Raw genomic sequence first — 15,685 nt, 5'->3', positions numbered from 1 at the left:
GGGGGGGGGGGGGGGGGGGGGGAGGGGCGGGAGGGGTCGGTGGTGGGCCATAATAATCATATACATTGTATATTGACAAAATAAAAAATTAAAAAAAAAATGGTGGTCATGGGCATGGTTTGGAGGGCTTTAAGAGGAGAGTGAATGAGGAGGTTAGTTTCTCTCTCTGCTCCACCATTTTCTACCATGTGAGACCCCTGGGTCATAGTCACCACTGTGAAGGCCTTCACCAGCTGTTTTCCCTGGACTTTGGACTTCACAGACTCAGTGACTATAAGACAGAAATGGACTAACACAGCAAGTATGTGAAGCTCCTCACACTGTCATGCTGGAAGTGGCACCTTCCCATGTTACATTTTGATCCTAGACAAGCCCCCCAAACACTCCTAGAGTTATCAATTTTCCATAAGCATTTTTAGACATCTAATACACAAATCTGAGTGGTTTTGCTGCATTTCAATCTCTGATAATAAATTGTGATGGAGTCTGGATGTGTTGTCCCCTCCAAAACTCATGTGGAAATTTGATCTCCAATGTGGCAGTGTTGGAAACTGGTTGAGTCATGGGGGTGGATCCCTCATGAATGGATTAAGGCTCTCCCTGGGGTACCCGCCTTCTTCTCCTTCTCTGTTCTCTTCTCATCCTGGACACTCATCCTTATTCTTTCTACATCCTTCCCAGGGCCCATTTGCTACACCATCTCCCTGAATTACACAATCTTGTCATTGGTATTTGGAACTCAGTGCATATTTTTCGGTAGAAAAAGTTTTATACATGGAAGGTGATTTCCTAGGTCAGTTCAGAAAATCTAATTTAGCCCATAATGTACCAAAAAGCAATGTAGCACTTATGATAGCACTTAGTGTTGAAATATGTAATTAAATAAAGCAATTATACAAAATACATCCCCAAACACATTTCTACAAAAAAAAAATATATATATCAGTCAAGAATTATTCAAGTTTCCTCATGAGGAAAAGAAATTTTAATTAAAAATTCTTTTCAGAATTTCTGAAGATGATTTCCAGGTAATTTTAAGTTTCAGATTTGATGGTTTAAATACCAATATATTTTAAAGTTCTCTTCAAAATCTGCTGCTCATGAGAAGAAGCAGGTGGTACTGGAATGGACATGGGCTTTGGAAGCTTGGACACGGTTTGAATCAGACTGTCATCATGCATGAGTGTGATTCTAGAAAGTTCTCTAATCTCTCTGAGTCTCTACCTGAGAAAACCACAATCAAAGCTGTTCGCAAGGCTGCCATGAGGAAGGAAGGGCCCGGCTGAGTGACTGACTACTAGACAGCAGTGGCATGAACTGGTTAAGAGGGCAAGCTTTATAAGATGGGCTGTGAGCGTTCAAATCCTGGTTGTAAACCCTGTTAAGCATGGGATCAAGATGAGTTACTTAACCTTTCTGTGTCTAATTATCTGTAGACTAGAGATATAATTAGGAACTTACCAAAGAAGAATAGTTAGAGGAATAAAAGAGTTGATATACAAGGGTACTTCAAAAAGTTCATGGAAATATTTGTACCATCTTTCTTTTTTTTTTTTTTTTTTTTTTGGCAGATGGCCAGTATGGGGATCCAAACACTTGATCTTCATCTTTCTTTCTTTTCTTATTTTTAAATTTATTTTTTTAATTGAAACATAATTGATTATAAACCTTTATCTTTCAATTCTATTTTTCTAGAAACTTTTTGAAGGACCCTCATACGTAAAACATATAGCAAGCCCTCTGTAAGTATGAACTGTGATTATGAGAAGGTGCATTAAGAGAGGATTAGTAGAATAAGTGTGCAGGCAAGCTGGGTGGGGGTCAGGGAGGAAGGAGCATCTGGTGGAGAGGTCTTAACTGGGCTTGTCCTGGGAGCATGGGATGCTGAGAGTCAAATGAAAGCATCATGCCCAACACATTGATACACTGAAGCTCAGTACTGGCAGACAGATGCAGATGTCAGGTCTGTAGGGGCCAAGGGCAAGACTTGAGATTGGCAGGACAGAGCCACTGGTTTAGAGTGGAGCTGAGATGAAATTGCAGGCCAGGCTTGGGGGCTCACCTCTGTGGGCCACTAAGTTTGTAGTACATGGGCGAGTTAGGCCAGTCTAAGGGGCTGGAGCACGTAGGACAAAAGGATGAACACAAAGAACGAAACTGCAGCAGAACTCATATTACAGAACTACAGAAACTGACAGGTTATTATATTACTTCCCATGCTTTATAATGAGAGATATCTACAGGCAAGAGAGGGTCATGATTTCATCAACAGTATTACCAATCCTGTGAATTACAACTTTTACTGGATGTTAACTCTTCATATTTGTAAGATGGTCAATTTTTCAAAACATGTTCACATCTACTAGCTCACTGGTTACTCCCAACATCCCTTTTCTCCAGGTGAGGACATCGCTACATAAACAGGTTAAATGTTACCAACATTACATGGCTGCTTGGAGGCAGAGCTATAACCTGGGCCTCATGGCCCCCAGCTCCCTTTGCACTGGACCACAAAGCCAAATGTATAACCTTTGGCCATGAGTCACCATGGAGCATTGGGACGGGCGTGTGGGCTCTGTCTAGAATAACAGTCACCACCTAACTGTGGAACAGGTACCTTTTCTAATCCTGCAGAACCTCGGAGAAAGAAATTCCATTCAGCCTCTGTTAGGATTTCTTGCTGACGCATGATCTCAACACAGAGCATAAAGCTGTAGATCAGTTTGTGTTGTTCAAAAAGTCCTCTTGAAACATTGATATAAGCAGTTAGGAGAGTTTGCTCCAGTAGTATTTCCAGGCGCTGTTGTAGATTTTCTGTCTTTACAGAAGTTTCAATTGTTGTGTTGAACAACTGTGTGAAAGAGAGCTCTATCAATGTCTCCAATTTAATTCATTTTCTGTGGAGAAACATAATCCCTGTTCCTTCCCTCCCCTCTCCTCATATTAAGTGAGTAAATGGCAGCACAGGAGGTAGGCGATTACTGTACTATGAAAAAGTCTAGAATTTGTCCCAAATTGGTATATGATATTTATTTTCTGCACTCCCCTTTCTCTTACATTTTTCATTTTTCAGAAATGGACCAATGCCGATGCCAATCTCCTTTGTTTTCGTGGCTGGCCAGTAAGGTGATCTGAACCCTTTCACTTTGTTGTTATATAATACTGTGCTCTAACCAACTAAGCCAACTGGCCAGCCTAATGCCAAACTTCTGACATATTGAAAAGACAGTATCTTGATACCAGACATAAAATTGTGGAAAACAGAGGTGAGCTGGCAGGAACAGTTTTGCACATCCTCAACTTAGATTTGATAAGCCCTTCATTTTGGGGTGAGAGATGTAAAAGCAGGTCAGGCCATGTGCTCTTCTTAGCACTTCCTCAAGAGAATTCTTATGATGCGGATAGAGTGTGCTAGAATTTTCCTTGAAATTTAAGAGAAATTGATTTAAAGGAGACTTCCACTCTGTTTCCTACCCAGAAAGTTTGAGAGCAGGTCCCCTACTCCAAAGGTGCCCCACACTACAAGGACACTGGGAAGGCAGTAGAGATAGTGGCATTGAGGGAGCAGCCGTGAGAGGGCTAGAGGCATCCCTATCCATTTTCTGCAACTTCTAGGTAGTGTGGAAGGCAGAGCCTAAGTTGTGCGAGGAAGCTGAGCAGGGTCTGGACAGTGGGTCTGCCTGGAAGTCATGGGGCAAGGAGATCTTTCAGCAGAGACTGTGGAGGAAGCCCTCCGGGGTCTAGATGGGCATGTGGCTGCAGTCTCAAGTCCCACAGCCTGAGGCAAGGTAGTACTTGCCCAATCCCTGGGATCAGGGTACATTGCTCCTAGGGAGATTAGAAAGATCAAAACAGACTGGGAGCTGGAAGCCCACTGAGGACCAAGGTGGATCAGGACTAAGAAGTGTACTCCACTCCTCCCTAAACACACTGTGCTGCAGTTGTGCAGGCCTTTCTTTTACCCACCCCTTCTGCTAACAGGATGGAACACAAATGGAAAATAGCCTGTCATCTCTTCACCAAAAGACAGGTCTTCATTCCTGAAAATGAAAGGGCTTAGAGGACACAGGTAACTATTGTAGAGAATTGGGCAAGTCCTTGTTAATTCTCCTCAAAGTTTGGTTGACAAAGGGTAATAGAATTTTTGTTTTAACACTTTCAGAAGAAAAGAGGATTGAACTTTTTTTTAACAACTTGACAAGAAGCAGAGATATTAAAGGCCAGTGAGGATGTGATAAATTTGGTGCCAAAACAAAACATGGTGAATCTCAAAATGCCCTGAAGAATTTTAGTGTGAAATGGAATTATGAGGGGGTTTGGGAGAGGATGCTCTGGCCAAGGCTGCCACCTACAAATGTTTTGGGTTTCTGGTTTCCCTTCTAAACTGTGAAATTCCAGGGCTTTGATGACTCATACTATTATCATTTTTCTCTTACTCCAAGATATTTTTAGAGTATCTTTACTTTCATTTTTTGAAGGAGATTTTAAGATCTTGAAAAGCACAAATTCCAAAATACCCAGGGTAAGAAAAGTGTTATCAGAATCATTGAGGTGGTATTAAAGGATTTACTAATCCTTACTTTGCTTGGCTTAATACCTGCCAACTGAAGGAAGAGAGCAGAGATGTGAGTACACAAAACGCTGCCTCCAGGAATTGAGGTCTGACCCCAGCACAGATGGCTCTTACAGGCTGCTAAAGCAAATGCCCATGTTGTTGAAAGAGAGCCCAGGCACATCTAAACAACATGACTCTCATTTCTCTCAATTCTTCATTTCCATTCTCTCCTGCAGCTACAGTTGGTGCTGGACCCCAACCATATCAAGTGTACTAAATATGATCTCTAGAGGAAAAACCAAGCTTGCTCTAGTGCCATGAGCATTGTTTGGATATTTCAATTTCAGTAAGAATTTTTTGAATGTTTCAGGGGGATGGAAACAGACTCTTCATTCATGAAACACTCAGGAAGTGCTATGAGGTACTAAGCACCATTGGGATACAGGGATGGGTGAGTTTTCATTCCTTCTTCCTGGGAGCTCAGACTGCAGCAAGAAGGAGAAGACTGCCATCCAAGGCCATGTGGGGTAAATACCATATGAGGAATATCAAATGCATGGACAAAAGACTGTGAAACCATTTGCTACTCCTCCTATTGAGAGGCAGAGTCCAAATCCCCTCCTCTCCAATCTGGCCTATCCTTAGTGACTTGATTGACCCACAGACTGCAGCAGAAGTGATGTTGCATGACATCCAAGGCTATGGAAGAAGAAGCCTTGAAGCTTCCACCTGGGTTTCTTTGAATGTTTGTTTTGGAGAGATGCCTTCTGGGAACCTAGGTGCCTTGTAGTGAGAAGCCCACACCACATGGAGAGGCCACTGTAGGCACTGTGGTTGACAGCCCAGCCATATGAGTGAGGCATTTTGGATGTCCAGCCCCTAAAGCCTCTAAAAGTCTGCTGTCCCTGCAGCAGGCTTTGCTGGAGAAGGTGGCATTTGGGCTGGGAGGGAGGGTCATAAACACAAAAGCATCCAGTGAGTCTAGGGAATGTAAATGGATTCGTTTGGCTGTTTCAGAGGAGCAGTGAGAAATATGTCTGGAGAAGTAGAACAGGGACAGACTCAGCGTGGCTTTGAATTCCAGGCTATGGAGCCTGAACTGTGTTTAATGGGTGCAGTGGATTGAATTGTGTCCCCCCAAAGTTTAATGTGTTGGAGGCTTGGTCCCCAATGTGATGGGGTTAAGCTGGTGGGAAATCCTATGATAGCAGTTAAAAGACGGGGCTTTGAAGAGGTGATTAGATTGTGAGGACCCTGCCCTAGTGAATTGTTAATGGTGGCCCTGGGCATGGGCTGGGGGCTTAAAAGAAGAGTACATGAGAAACTCTCTCTCTCTGGTCTGCCATTCTGCCATGTGAGACCCCTGTGTCACTGTCGCCACCAATAAGGCCTTCACCAGATGTGTTCCCTGGATTTTTGACTTCCCAGCCTCTGAAACTGTAAGCAATAAATCTCATTTTCTTGCAAATTACCTAGTTCCTGGTATTTTGTTAAAAGCAACAGAAACATACTAATACAATAGGCAATATCTGTGAAAATCCACTTAGGACCCCAGGTCTGTGAAACAGTGTTTTGAAATCACTAGGCTAGGCTGGCCTGGCCTCCAGGTGTGAGAACCAGCACTGACTGTACAGAGGCACATAGAGGGAAATAAAGGTGTGTCACAGAGAAAGAGAACATATTTACAGCACTCCACTGATTTCTTCCGTGAGTGGTGCATATGGAGAGGCCTTTACTGGTAGAGTTGTGTCATGGGGAGAAGCAGGGATGATTAGAAAAGTGAGAATAAGTTAAACTGCACAGAATATACAACCAAGGGGGGTGTAGTGGATTGAATTATGTCCCCCCCAACTCCCTGATGCTTGAATTATGTCCCCTAAGTTTTATGTATTAGAAACTTAGCTCCCACTGTGACTGTTAAGAGGGTGGGAAATCCTATTATGGTAATTGAAAGGTGGAGCCTTGAAGAGGTGATTGGATTGCAGGACCATGCAGTAGTGAATGGATTAAGATGGTGGTCAGGGGTGTGGCTCTGAGGGCTTTCAAAGAAGAGGAGAGTCTTTCTCTCTCTCTGCTTTCTCTGCTTCCACCATCTTGCAATGTGAGACCCTTGGGTCACTGTTGCCACCACCAGATGGACTTTGGACTTCCAGCCTCAGAAACTGTAAGCAATAAATGTCATTTTTCTTTATACATCACCCAGTCTCAGGTATTCTGTTATAGCAACACAAGATGGACTAATACAGAAAATTGGTACCAGAAGTGGGGTGTTGCTTATAAAATACTTGAAAATGTGGAAGTGTCTTTGGAACTGGCTGTTAGGCAAAGGTTGGAGGAGTTTGGAGTATTCAGAAGAAGAGAAAGAGATGATGGAAAGTTTGGAATGTCTTAGAGACTGGTTATGTGGTGGTGAGCTGATAGAAATATGGACTGTAAAGACCATTCTAAGGAGGTCTCAGATAGAAATAAGAAGGAATTTATTGCAAACTGTGGCAAAGATCACCTTTGCTGTGAACTGACAAGGAATTTGGCTGCATTTGGTCCATGCCCTAGGACTTTGTGGAAGTTGGAATTTAGGAGTTGTGAACCAGAGTACTTGGCAGAAGAAATTTCTAAGCAACAAAACATTAAGGAAGCTGCATGGCTACTTGTAACAGCCTATGCTGAGTTATGAAGGCAAAGGCATGACATAAAGCCAGAATTTAAAAGGGAAGCAGATAGTAAGGATTTGGAAAATTTGCAGCCTGGCCTTGTGGTAGAGAAGCAGAGAGCATTTTCAGAAGAAAAATTCAGTGGTACTAAGATTAGTACAAAGGAAAGGGATTATCAAGAGAATGAGAAAAAGGCCCTGAAGGCATTGCAGAAGACTCTGGGGCCAACCCTTCCATTATAGGCCTAAAGACCTAAGGAGACAAAATGGCCTTGGGGAACAGGCCCAAGGCACCCTCCATGGGCTTGCTGCCCAAGGCCACCTCAAGAAGCTGCTTCCAGCACCAGCACTCCAGCTGCTTTGGGTGTTCCATGGCTAAATTGGTCCCAGGGGTGGCTGGAGCAGCAGGTTTGTGAGACCCCTGGGTCACTGTTGCTACCACCAGATGGACTTTGGACATCCCAGCCTCAGAAACTGTAAGCAATAAATGTCATTTTTCTTTACAAATTACCCAGTCTCAGGTATTCTGTTATAGCAACACAAAATGGACTAATACAGGGGGGTAGGAGATGGTAGGTGGAGAGACTGAGCCAGTGAGGTCATGGCTGGGGTGGGGCGGTCCTGAGAAGAAGAGGCCACTGGCAGCAGGGAGTCACTCAGGAGCAACGCTTAGTAAGTTCTGCTCTGAAAGGGGTGATGTGAATTCTCTGTCTCTCCAGAAGTTTTCAGCAAAGCCGACGTTGCTTAGCTTTGTGACAGTGAATTTGCTTTTGGGAGCTAACGGAATGCTGCAACAAAGAGGCTGAGCGGTGAAAACGTCCCATTCCTGAGAGATTAGATAAAATTCAATTGTGCATCTGAGAGAAAGTAGGGAGACTGGAATAAAACAAGAAATTCCCACCATCATGGTGAAAGCAGGGAAGGAATACAGGAAAGAGATGCCTCTAAATCAAAGCCAGGGGTGGGAGAAGTGGGGGTTGTCGTCTAAAAAGTTCTGGAAACAAAAGGATACAGAAACCAGTTTGGTTAAGGTCCATGCTGTTAGAGGCTCGAGCTACAGCACAGAAAACAATAACAGTGGAGAGAAAGGAAGCCGGGTTACTGCAGAGAAAGAGTAAAGAAATAGCACAGAGCCATGACTCTTAAAGAAAGACAGCTAAGAAGGAAAGCAAGCAAGCTAGTTAGGTGGGGAAGCCCAGAAAACATGAACGGTGCAAAGCAGCTTGCTTCTCTTCCTCTACAGTGGGCTCCGTGCGCATGGGCACAGTGGATTGGGCCACTCTTGAGCCATGTGCAGGACCCAAACTCCTGCAGGATTTTACCCATTAACTAGACTCATGACTTATCTGAGGCAAGAAGTAACTCCACTGAGCATGAAGGAAGCCAAAGAGATGAATTTCACCACCACCACCAACATACTTACCTGTTTAAAATACTTTAATGAGTACTGATACATCGGATCTATTTCTGAAAGGCTTGCAATGACAAAGTACATAACGGATCCTCGAGTGGCTACTGGACGGTACTTCTCACGAGCAACATTGATCATCTGCTCTGTGGACTCTGCTTCTTTCAGCCTGATTTTAATGGCACCAGAAGTGATCTGAATAAACGTACAACAACAAGTTGTTAGGGATGTGTATGCAGTTAGTTCTAGGAAAAAAATAAGAATGAAATGATTTAGTGGTTTAATTAGGGGTCAGGTGGATTGACGGAATCCCAGGACTCAGTGACCTTCTTCTGACTGAGTGACCTCGTTTCCTTCCAGAGTTAGTAGTTGGCAGAGGGAACTAGGCAATACAAGTAGCTCTGAAGAAACTGGAGCAGTACTTCTCCGAGACTCCTATCTGAGCTACCTCTGAAAGAGAAACACTAACACAGTACTCCTAATTTTCCCTAATCTCCTCGTGAGCAGTCCAGGGTACACATAATGGAAGAAGGCATGAAAGGAGAAGGGAGACCCAGGAAAATGCCCAAAAGAAGGGGGTAGAGAGAGGCTGGAAGGAAGTGGTACCACATCCTACCCCGGAGTAACAGGGATGACTAATATTCTTATTCTTTACCTAGCATCTCCAGGTGTAGACATGGAAGCCTGGAGATGGAAGCTACTCTTTGTGAAGGGTTATAATCCCAAGTGAGTTGGAGAAGTTTTCAAGGTATTTTGATGCTCTTTGGTTTTCTGTATTTTGGGTTTGTGGGTCTGGGGAGTCTTTTGGCCAATGGGTTTTCCACCACCCACTTCTCTGTGTCTCTCGGTCTCTCTGTCTCTCTGTCTCTCTACTTCCATTGCTGTCTGTCCCTGCCTCTTCCTCCTTCTCTCACTGCTTTTTGCCTGTGGATATCCCTAGGTTGGGAGATCCTTTGTCTCTAGGAAGCCTAAGTGTCTAGGTCAGGGACCATGAAAAATCACTATGGAGACTGGTTGCTCAGTATTTGCTGAATCAAAGGGAGCTAAAGGGGACTATCAAGTTTCTGTTTAGACCAGTGTTTCCCAATAGAAATATAATGTGAGGCACATATGTAAGGCTAAATTTTCTAAATTTATTAAAGATCAAAAGAAGCAACGGAAATTAATTTTAACATGTTGTGTTAAACCCGATATAAGCAAAATATTATGTCAACATATAATCAATATAAAAATTATTGAGATATATCACATTTTTTTGAGTTACATCTTTGAAATCTGATGGGTATTTACACTAATACCACATCTTAATTCAGACTCACCATTCTAAGTGCTCATCAGCTACATATAGCTGGTGGCTGTAATGATCCCTTAGGAACATGAGAAGTGAATAAAGAGTAGGGTTGAATGGGAAACCCCAATCTCAGTACTGGACTCAACTAAAGTTTCCCACATGAGTAGAAAAAGAAAGTTGATATGGGAACAGTTGGGTCATGGAGACTCACTAGAAAACAATTCCTTATTACTTGGGGAGCACGAGGCCCTGATAATACAGAGCTAAACAGATAGGAAAGTGGACCATATTCTTCTTTTTGTAAGAGACTATTAGAACACTATACACCTCAGTTGAGTTTGGTGACTACTTATAGACATTATGCCCTAGAGACTTGAGGCTTTGGCGGTGGTTAGGGGATATGAGACACATTTTTAAATAAGGATTCTGGGAGTCAAGGGGAGTATAAACTACAGGCAGGAAGTGTCAGGAAATGCAGCCAAGGATCAGTCTGATCTCTGTAAAAAGGACATCTCCAAGGCAGCTCCTTGCAAACAAACAAGCTTACAGTTAAAGGTGGCAGCCAGCCCACATGCAGCTACCTTTGCTCCCTACTGCAATCATGAAAAAATTATAGCAAAGGGGTTTAAAAAGCAGTAAAAGCCCACAAAGATGGGAAGAATGGAAGAGGAGATATAAAAAAAAATTTGGGGAGCTGGAAAGCAGACAGAGGAGTGGTAATGACTTAGCAGACCCAGGTAGATGGATTCCTAAGCTGCAAAAGGAGAAAGCCAAGAACTCACTCAGTGTATAGGGTAGAATCCTCCTTAAAGGCTTAATTATTGGTAGCAACAAGCACTGCTGGAAGTGGGAAGGGTCTAAAATCAGAATTGGTTGTAAGACTCCCAGGCCATCTCCCTTACACCACCCTGGCCAGGGGATTGTCCCTTCCCTACCCTGGCAGAAAAATAGAGTTTCCTCCCTGGTGAAAATAAGAGAGTGCTTTTCAATGGAAGAAAGCCAGGCATAGTTGAGGGTCAGGTACCACCCTGAAAACAGAGCAGTGAGGTGATTATATGTACACTGATGATGGGACCCTAGCCTGCCTCTTCAGCCCCCAAAATTCTTGCAACCAGATCTTCACCCTCAGGCAATGTAAACGTCAAATGTGTGTGTGTGTGTGTGTGTGTGTGTGTGTGTGTGTGTAGAGGTACAGATGACAATTAAGAAGTAAAATGAGAGTAGTTGCTTCTCTGAAGGGAGCCATGGGTGTGTGCGTGGGGGGAAGGCAGGGAATGCTGTTTTTCATAACAAGCCTTGTAGAAATATTTCATTCTTTAAACATCTGGCATGTAAAACTTTGATTAAAAAAAAATGGGTTAACAATCAACTGCCAGAAATTGAAAACCCAAGAAAGAATGAATGAAAGGAGGATAAAGACTGATGAACAAACAAGCAAAAAGAGAGAAGGAGGAAATGGGAGACTGGAATTATTTGTTTATTATCGTTTCAATACTGAGAACTCAAGAGACTGTAGGACATAAAGCAGTAAACCGTGATGTCGACAAAAGGCCAAGAACGTAACCTTATGTGCTCCTTGTCTAGTAAAGTCAAAGGGACTTTTTAGTAAGTTATTTTCTGTTTTTCATGAACCGATGTAAATCATTTTATAGGCTGTATTTCTACTATAAACTTCTTAAATGACAGTTTGAATCTGAGAAATCATTTACTGAAGGATTACACATTAATTGTAAAACTTCATCTTACTACCAGTGGGTTTTTATTGAGTACCGATTGCTTGCAACCACCATTCCCTTGGAGAAGGAATATCAAGATGAACTATTCACAGATTCCCACTGCACAGAATTTAGCAACCTAACAGAAGAGATAAAACATGCAATTGGATAACTGTGACATAAGGTAAACATTGACAAGTGCTGTCATAGAGATTCAGATAAGGTGCTAAAGAAGTTCCAAGCAGGAAGAGATTAATTCCAGCTGGGTATACCAGGGAGGCTTCCTGGAGGAGGTGACATTAATGTGAATTTATAAGTGTGTTCTTTCCTTCCAACTTATATCTTCTCCCAGTTCTTTACATTATATGCTTTATTTAAAAACTGCAGACAAGAGGAGCAGTTGTCTATAGTTTCCCTATGCTTTTTTGGCTGGTGAGGAGGCCTGACAGCCAGTCACACCCTTATGATGCCCTTGGCAGCCCAGGGTGGCCCCACTCTTGCTTTAAAAGCCCTTGCAGGACCTTCAAAGGCTGAAGGTAACTTCTGAAGTAATCCACTTCCTATAAATACTGAAAATATTTTACTTGCCTTTGAATCCTGAAGTGTGTCAATGAGTTCTTCGTTGTCCAGAATATTTCCTTCAGATGTAAAGAGCATTCTCAGGATTTTCTCTTCAATGGTTTTCAGCTGGTTTTTGTCAGTGTTGATCCTCACAATGAGCTTGATTCTTTGTTCTTCCAACTCAGGTTTTTCAAGTCGCACCACGTCACTAGAACCCAAATTGGGATACCTAATTATGTCTTTGTCAGTGCCCTGAAGTTGCTTCTATTTTTCTTTCCTGTTTGTAATTATTCTTATTCTGAATACTATTTAGCTGAGTATCAGTGCTACTAGCCAAATCTGAATGCACAACATCCCTCTTTTGCTGGGTTTACGCAGTGGCTTTTTCACTAAACTGCATGTCAGTTCTGAGTTTTTATCTTGTATTTCAGAGACCAGCACCTGACTGCAGTTCCCATACCTTCTGGTTAATGCTTGATTTCACTAATTGTAGTGGGAAGTTAGAAAAGGACAAGAGAGGGAAGAGGAAATCTGGTTATTTGCAAGTGGGAAAACCGGATGTAGTTATGCACATTGCAAAAACAGACATGGGAGACAAAGACAGACAGGGAGCTCCACCCTCACGCTGGGTGCCATTTGGTTGGACCAATGAGCTCCCACCAGCTAGGGTGCCAATCAACAGAGACTTCACTCAGGGCTCAACCAAAGACCAAGTGACATGAATCCAGCTAAGAGGACTTAAACCCTCGGGATTGTACCTGTTGGTGCTCTTGAGCCATTTTCTCTCGCTCAAACCCACTCCATCTTCTCTGGAGTAGATTACCTCTTTGCTAAATAAAATGCTCTTGGCTCTTGAGCCATTCTCTCTCACTCCAGCCTGCTGCATCCTCTCTGGAGTGTAGTCTCTCTTTGCTAAATAAAACTGTTCTTTGTGTTTCACCTGGGCTTCTTGAGCCACCCTCTTGCTTGAGCCTGCTCCATCCTCTCTGGAGTGTATTCTTGCTTTGCTAACTCACTTTGCTAAATAAAACTGTCCTTTGCTTTTCACCTCTGGCATTCTTGTCCAATTCTTTGTTCGAGACACCAGAAACCCAGATTGAGTTAGTGGAACCTGCATTTTCCTCAGTTTCCCTTAACATCTTGGTTCTGTGACCAGGAACCTTCAGTTTCCCTTAACATTTTCATTCAGTTTCTGTCTCTATTGCTTGCTTATACCAAGCTGAAAATGGTGCCTGGAATATTCTTTCCGTACCACCATGGGAGATTCCAAAATCCCACCCCTTCATGAAATGATACTAAATTGCATCTAAAGAAGGGGCCTTGCCTCCAGGTCCACACTTGTCTGAACATGTGGACTTATGTCTCCCTTCACTTGCTCTTTCATAGTTTGCTCCCAGCCCTCTGTGTGCAGGAGCTCATCTTCATTAAGCATTGCTTAGTGCCAGGCACCCCGCTAAGAGTTTTACATGGATTACCTCTTTTCACCCTTTGAATGCTCCCAGGAGGTGGGCATTGTGATTTCCATCTTCAACTGTGAGAGGCAGAGCTGCGCTTGCACCCACCTCTGGGCTGGCTCCAGAACAGCCACTACTGCTAGTATGCGATGTACTGCCTCATATAACAACATGGTGTTTATTTTATGTACATGCTGAATACACACACCTTAAAAATTACCGTATGAAGACTGTGAGAAATCATAACTTCAAATTCAATTGTTTAAAAGAAGTTTTTCAGAAGAAGGGTTTAAAGAATTTTTAAGATAAAGATAAGCTTAGGAAACAGCTTGAGAGAAGCATAAATCAAATTAGACAAGTTAGGAATTAAAAAGGATTGCTAAGAAAGTTTTTGGGGATGACTTGAAATTTCTGGAAGTGGAAGAGGACATAGGAGGGGGTGGGCTGTCTGGGTGGCTTCATGGAATTCATCGAAGCTGAAAAAGGGCCTTGTCCTACTCCAGAAGGATGGAAGAATTGTTGGCAGTCTCCAGGAGGCAGGGAGGTGAATGGCGGTGTTCGAAATGGTGAGGATCCTAGAGAAAACTGCAATGAGCACTTGAGTTCAATGAATATCTACTGCCTGCCCAGGAGATCAGCAGAGCTGGGGACAAGTGAAGCAGGTGCCAGCTTGTCAGGACACAGGCAGACTGAACTTCATTCTCACGCGGGCTGCTGGCTGTCAACCTCCTGTTCAGTGCCAGCGATTGGGGAGAAAGGGCAGGGAGATTTTCACCCCGTGATGAGTCTGTGTTTCCCTGTTCTCATCAGGGTACTACTCCTTGTCCTGCAGCCTAACGTGCTAAGCTTGACTAATCATAGGAATAAACTGGTGTGCAAAGTGTTCAGCCATGTCCTTAGAACATGACCATAAAATGTGGTGAAATACTCTTTAATTGGAAAGAAGTTAACCTAGCAGAAGTTAAGCAAGTTAGCAGTTGGCAGAATAATTCCTAAAAGAAACATGGAAAATCAGACTCAAGCTCATTAGTGATAGCAGGGGTAAGTCAGGATGATCTTGACTTGAACATAAGGGATTTTTTTTTGAACATGGGTCTAAATTACATTTTCCTTTAGAGTTAATGAATATACACAAACATATATATTCATGTATACATATAAATACATATATATGTGTTGATTAAATATATATTAAGTATATAATTAGTTTTTAATCAATGTCAATGTTATTATTTTAGTAAAAAATTTAAAATTTTGCCTCCTGAACTTTTTGGTTAATTCTGATGATTAATATTAATAATTCATAGCTCCATTTTGGGGAAATGAGGATCTAGTCACATACAGAGTACACTGAAGGCGGGTATTTATTTTTTTGAAGGGGACAACTGTAGGCACAATTAAGTACACTAAGAAAAAAACATCTAGAGACCAGTGAAATGGAAAAAAATGTATTCGGAGTAGCTGTTTTTTCACAGTATGGAGGAATGAGTTTCTAGGAGCAACAGAACAACTGACTTCATGCACTTGCCCAAGATTGGAAATGCTAGTGAAGGGAAGAGGCTGGCAGCCCAGCCCAAAGGCTGGGAATTAAGGGTATATCCCTGATCTCCTTGAGAAGCGTGTGGGCAAGATCGGTGGCTGTGAGCAGCTATGGAAATGGTAAAGAACTTGGCCACTTACCCCTATCTTTTTGGTTGAGGATTCACGTATGATACTTTTACACATTAAAAGTTTTTCTTTGTCAATATTTCTAAACAAAGTATTAGGAAACCGCTGGCCTCCTCTCTGCACCCCCCCCCCTTTATTTTTTTTTACCTTAATAACTGATCCTCTAGACCTGATTTGGTTACAGTGAAATTGATGATAGTAACTTTAATGCACACCTGGAAGAGAAGCACAGAGTACATAAAAATGCTTGCTTAAGTGCAGATTAGTAGCATAAGTGCTTCCTTTATTAGAACATGGCTCATTATTACCCAGGTGGCTGTGCGTCTCAGGTCTAATTGCACGCACACCCAGCCCCACACACACTCCCAGGGTAATGTGGCTTA

The 15,685-nt window shown here is 42.7% G+C and overlaps 1 protein-coding gene across 1 annotated transcript in view; it reads right to left on the bottom strand.

Annotated features, from left to right (window-relative positions):
* Positions 1-15,685, bottom strand: part of DNAH6 (dynein, axonemal, heavy chain 6) — a gene marked incomplete at its 5' end in the record, with an annotated part of 237,332 nt that overhangs the window by 76,131 nt on the left and 145,516 nt on the right. Inside the window, 4 exons of the mRNA XM_008567062.1 lie at positions 2,618-2,851; positions 8,629-8,808; positions 12,208-12,388; positions 15,450-15,517. Coding sequence (XP_008565284.1) covers positions 2,618-2,851; positions 8,629-8,808; positions 12,208-12,388; positions 15,450-15,517 — 663 coding nt within the window. The remainder of the gene's footprint in view (positions 1-2,617; positions 2,852-8,628; positions 8,809-12,207; positions 12,389-15,449; positions 15,518-15,685) is intronic.

The sequence above is a fragment of the Galeopterus variegatus genome, unplaced genomic scaffold (genome assembly GCF_000696425.1).
Source record: "Galeopterus variegatus unplaced genomic scaffold, G_variegatus-3.0.2 Scaffold289, whole genome shotgun sequence".
NCBI lineage: Eukaryota > Metazoa > Chordata > Mammalia > Dermoptera > Cynocephalidae > Galeopterus > Galeopterus variegatus.
This window is presented reverse-complemented; position numbering and strand designations above follow the sequence as displayed.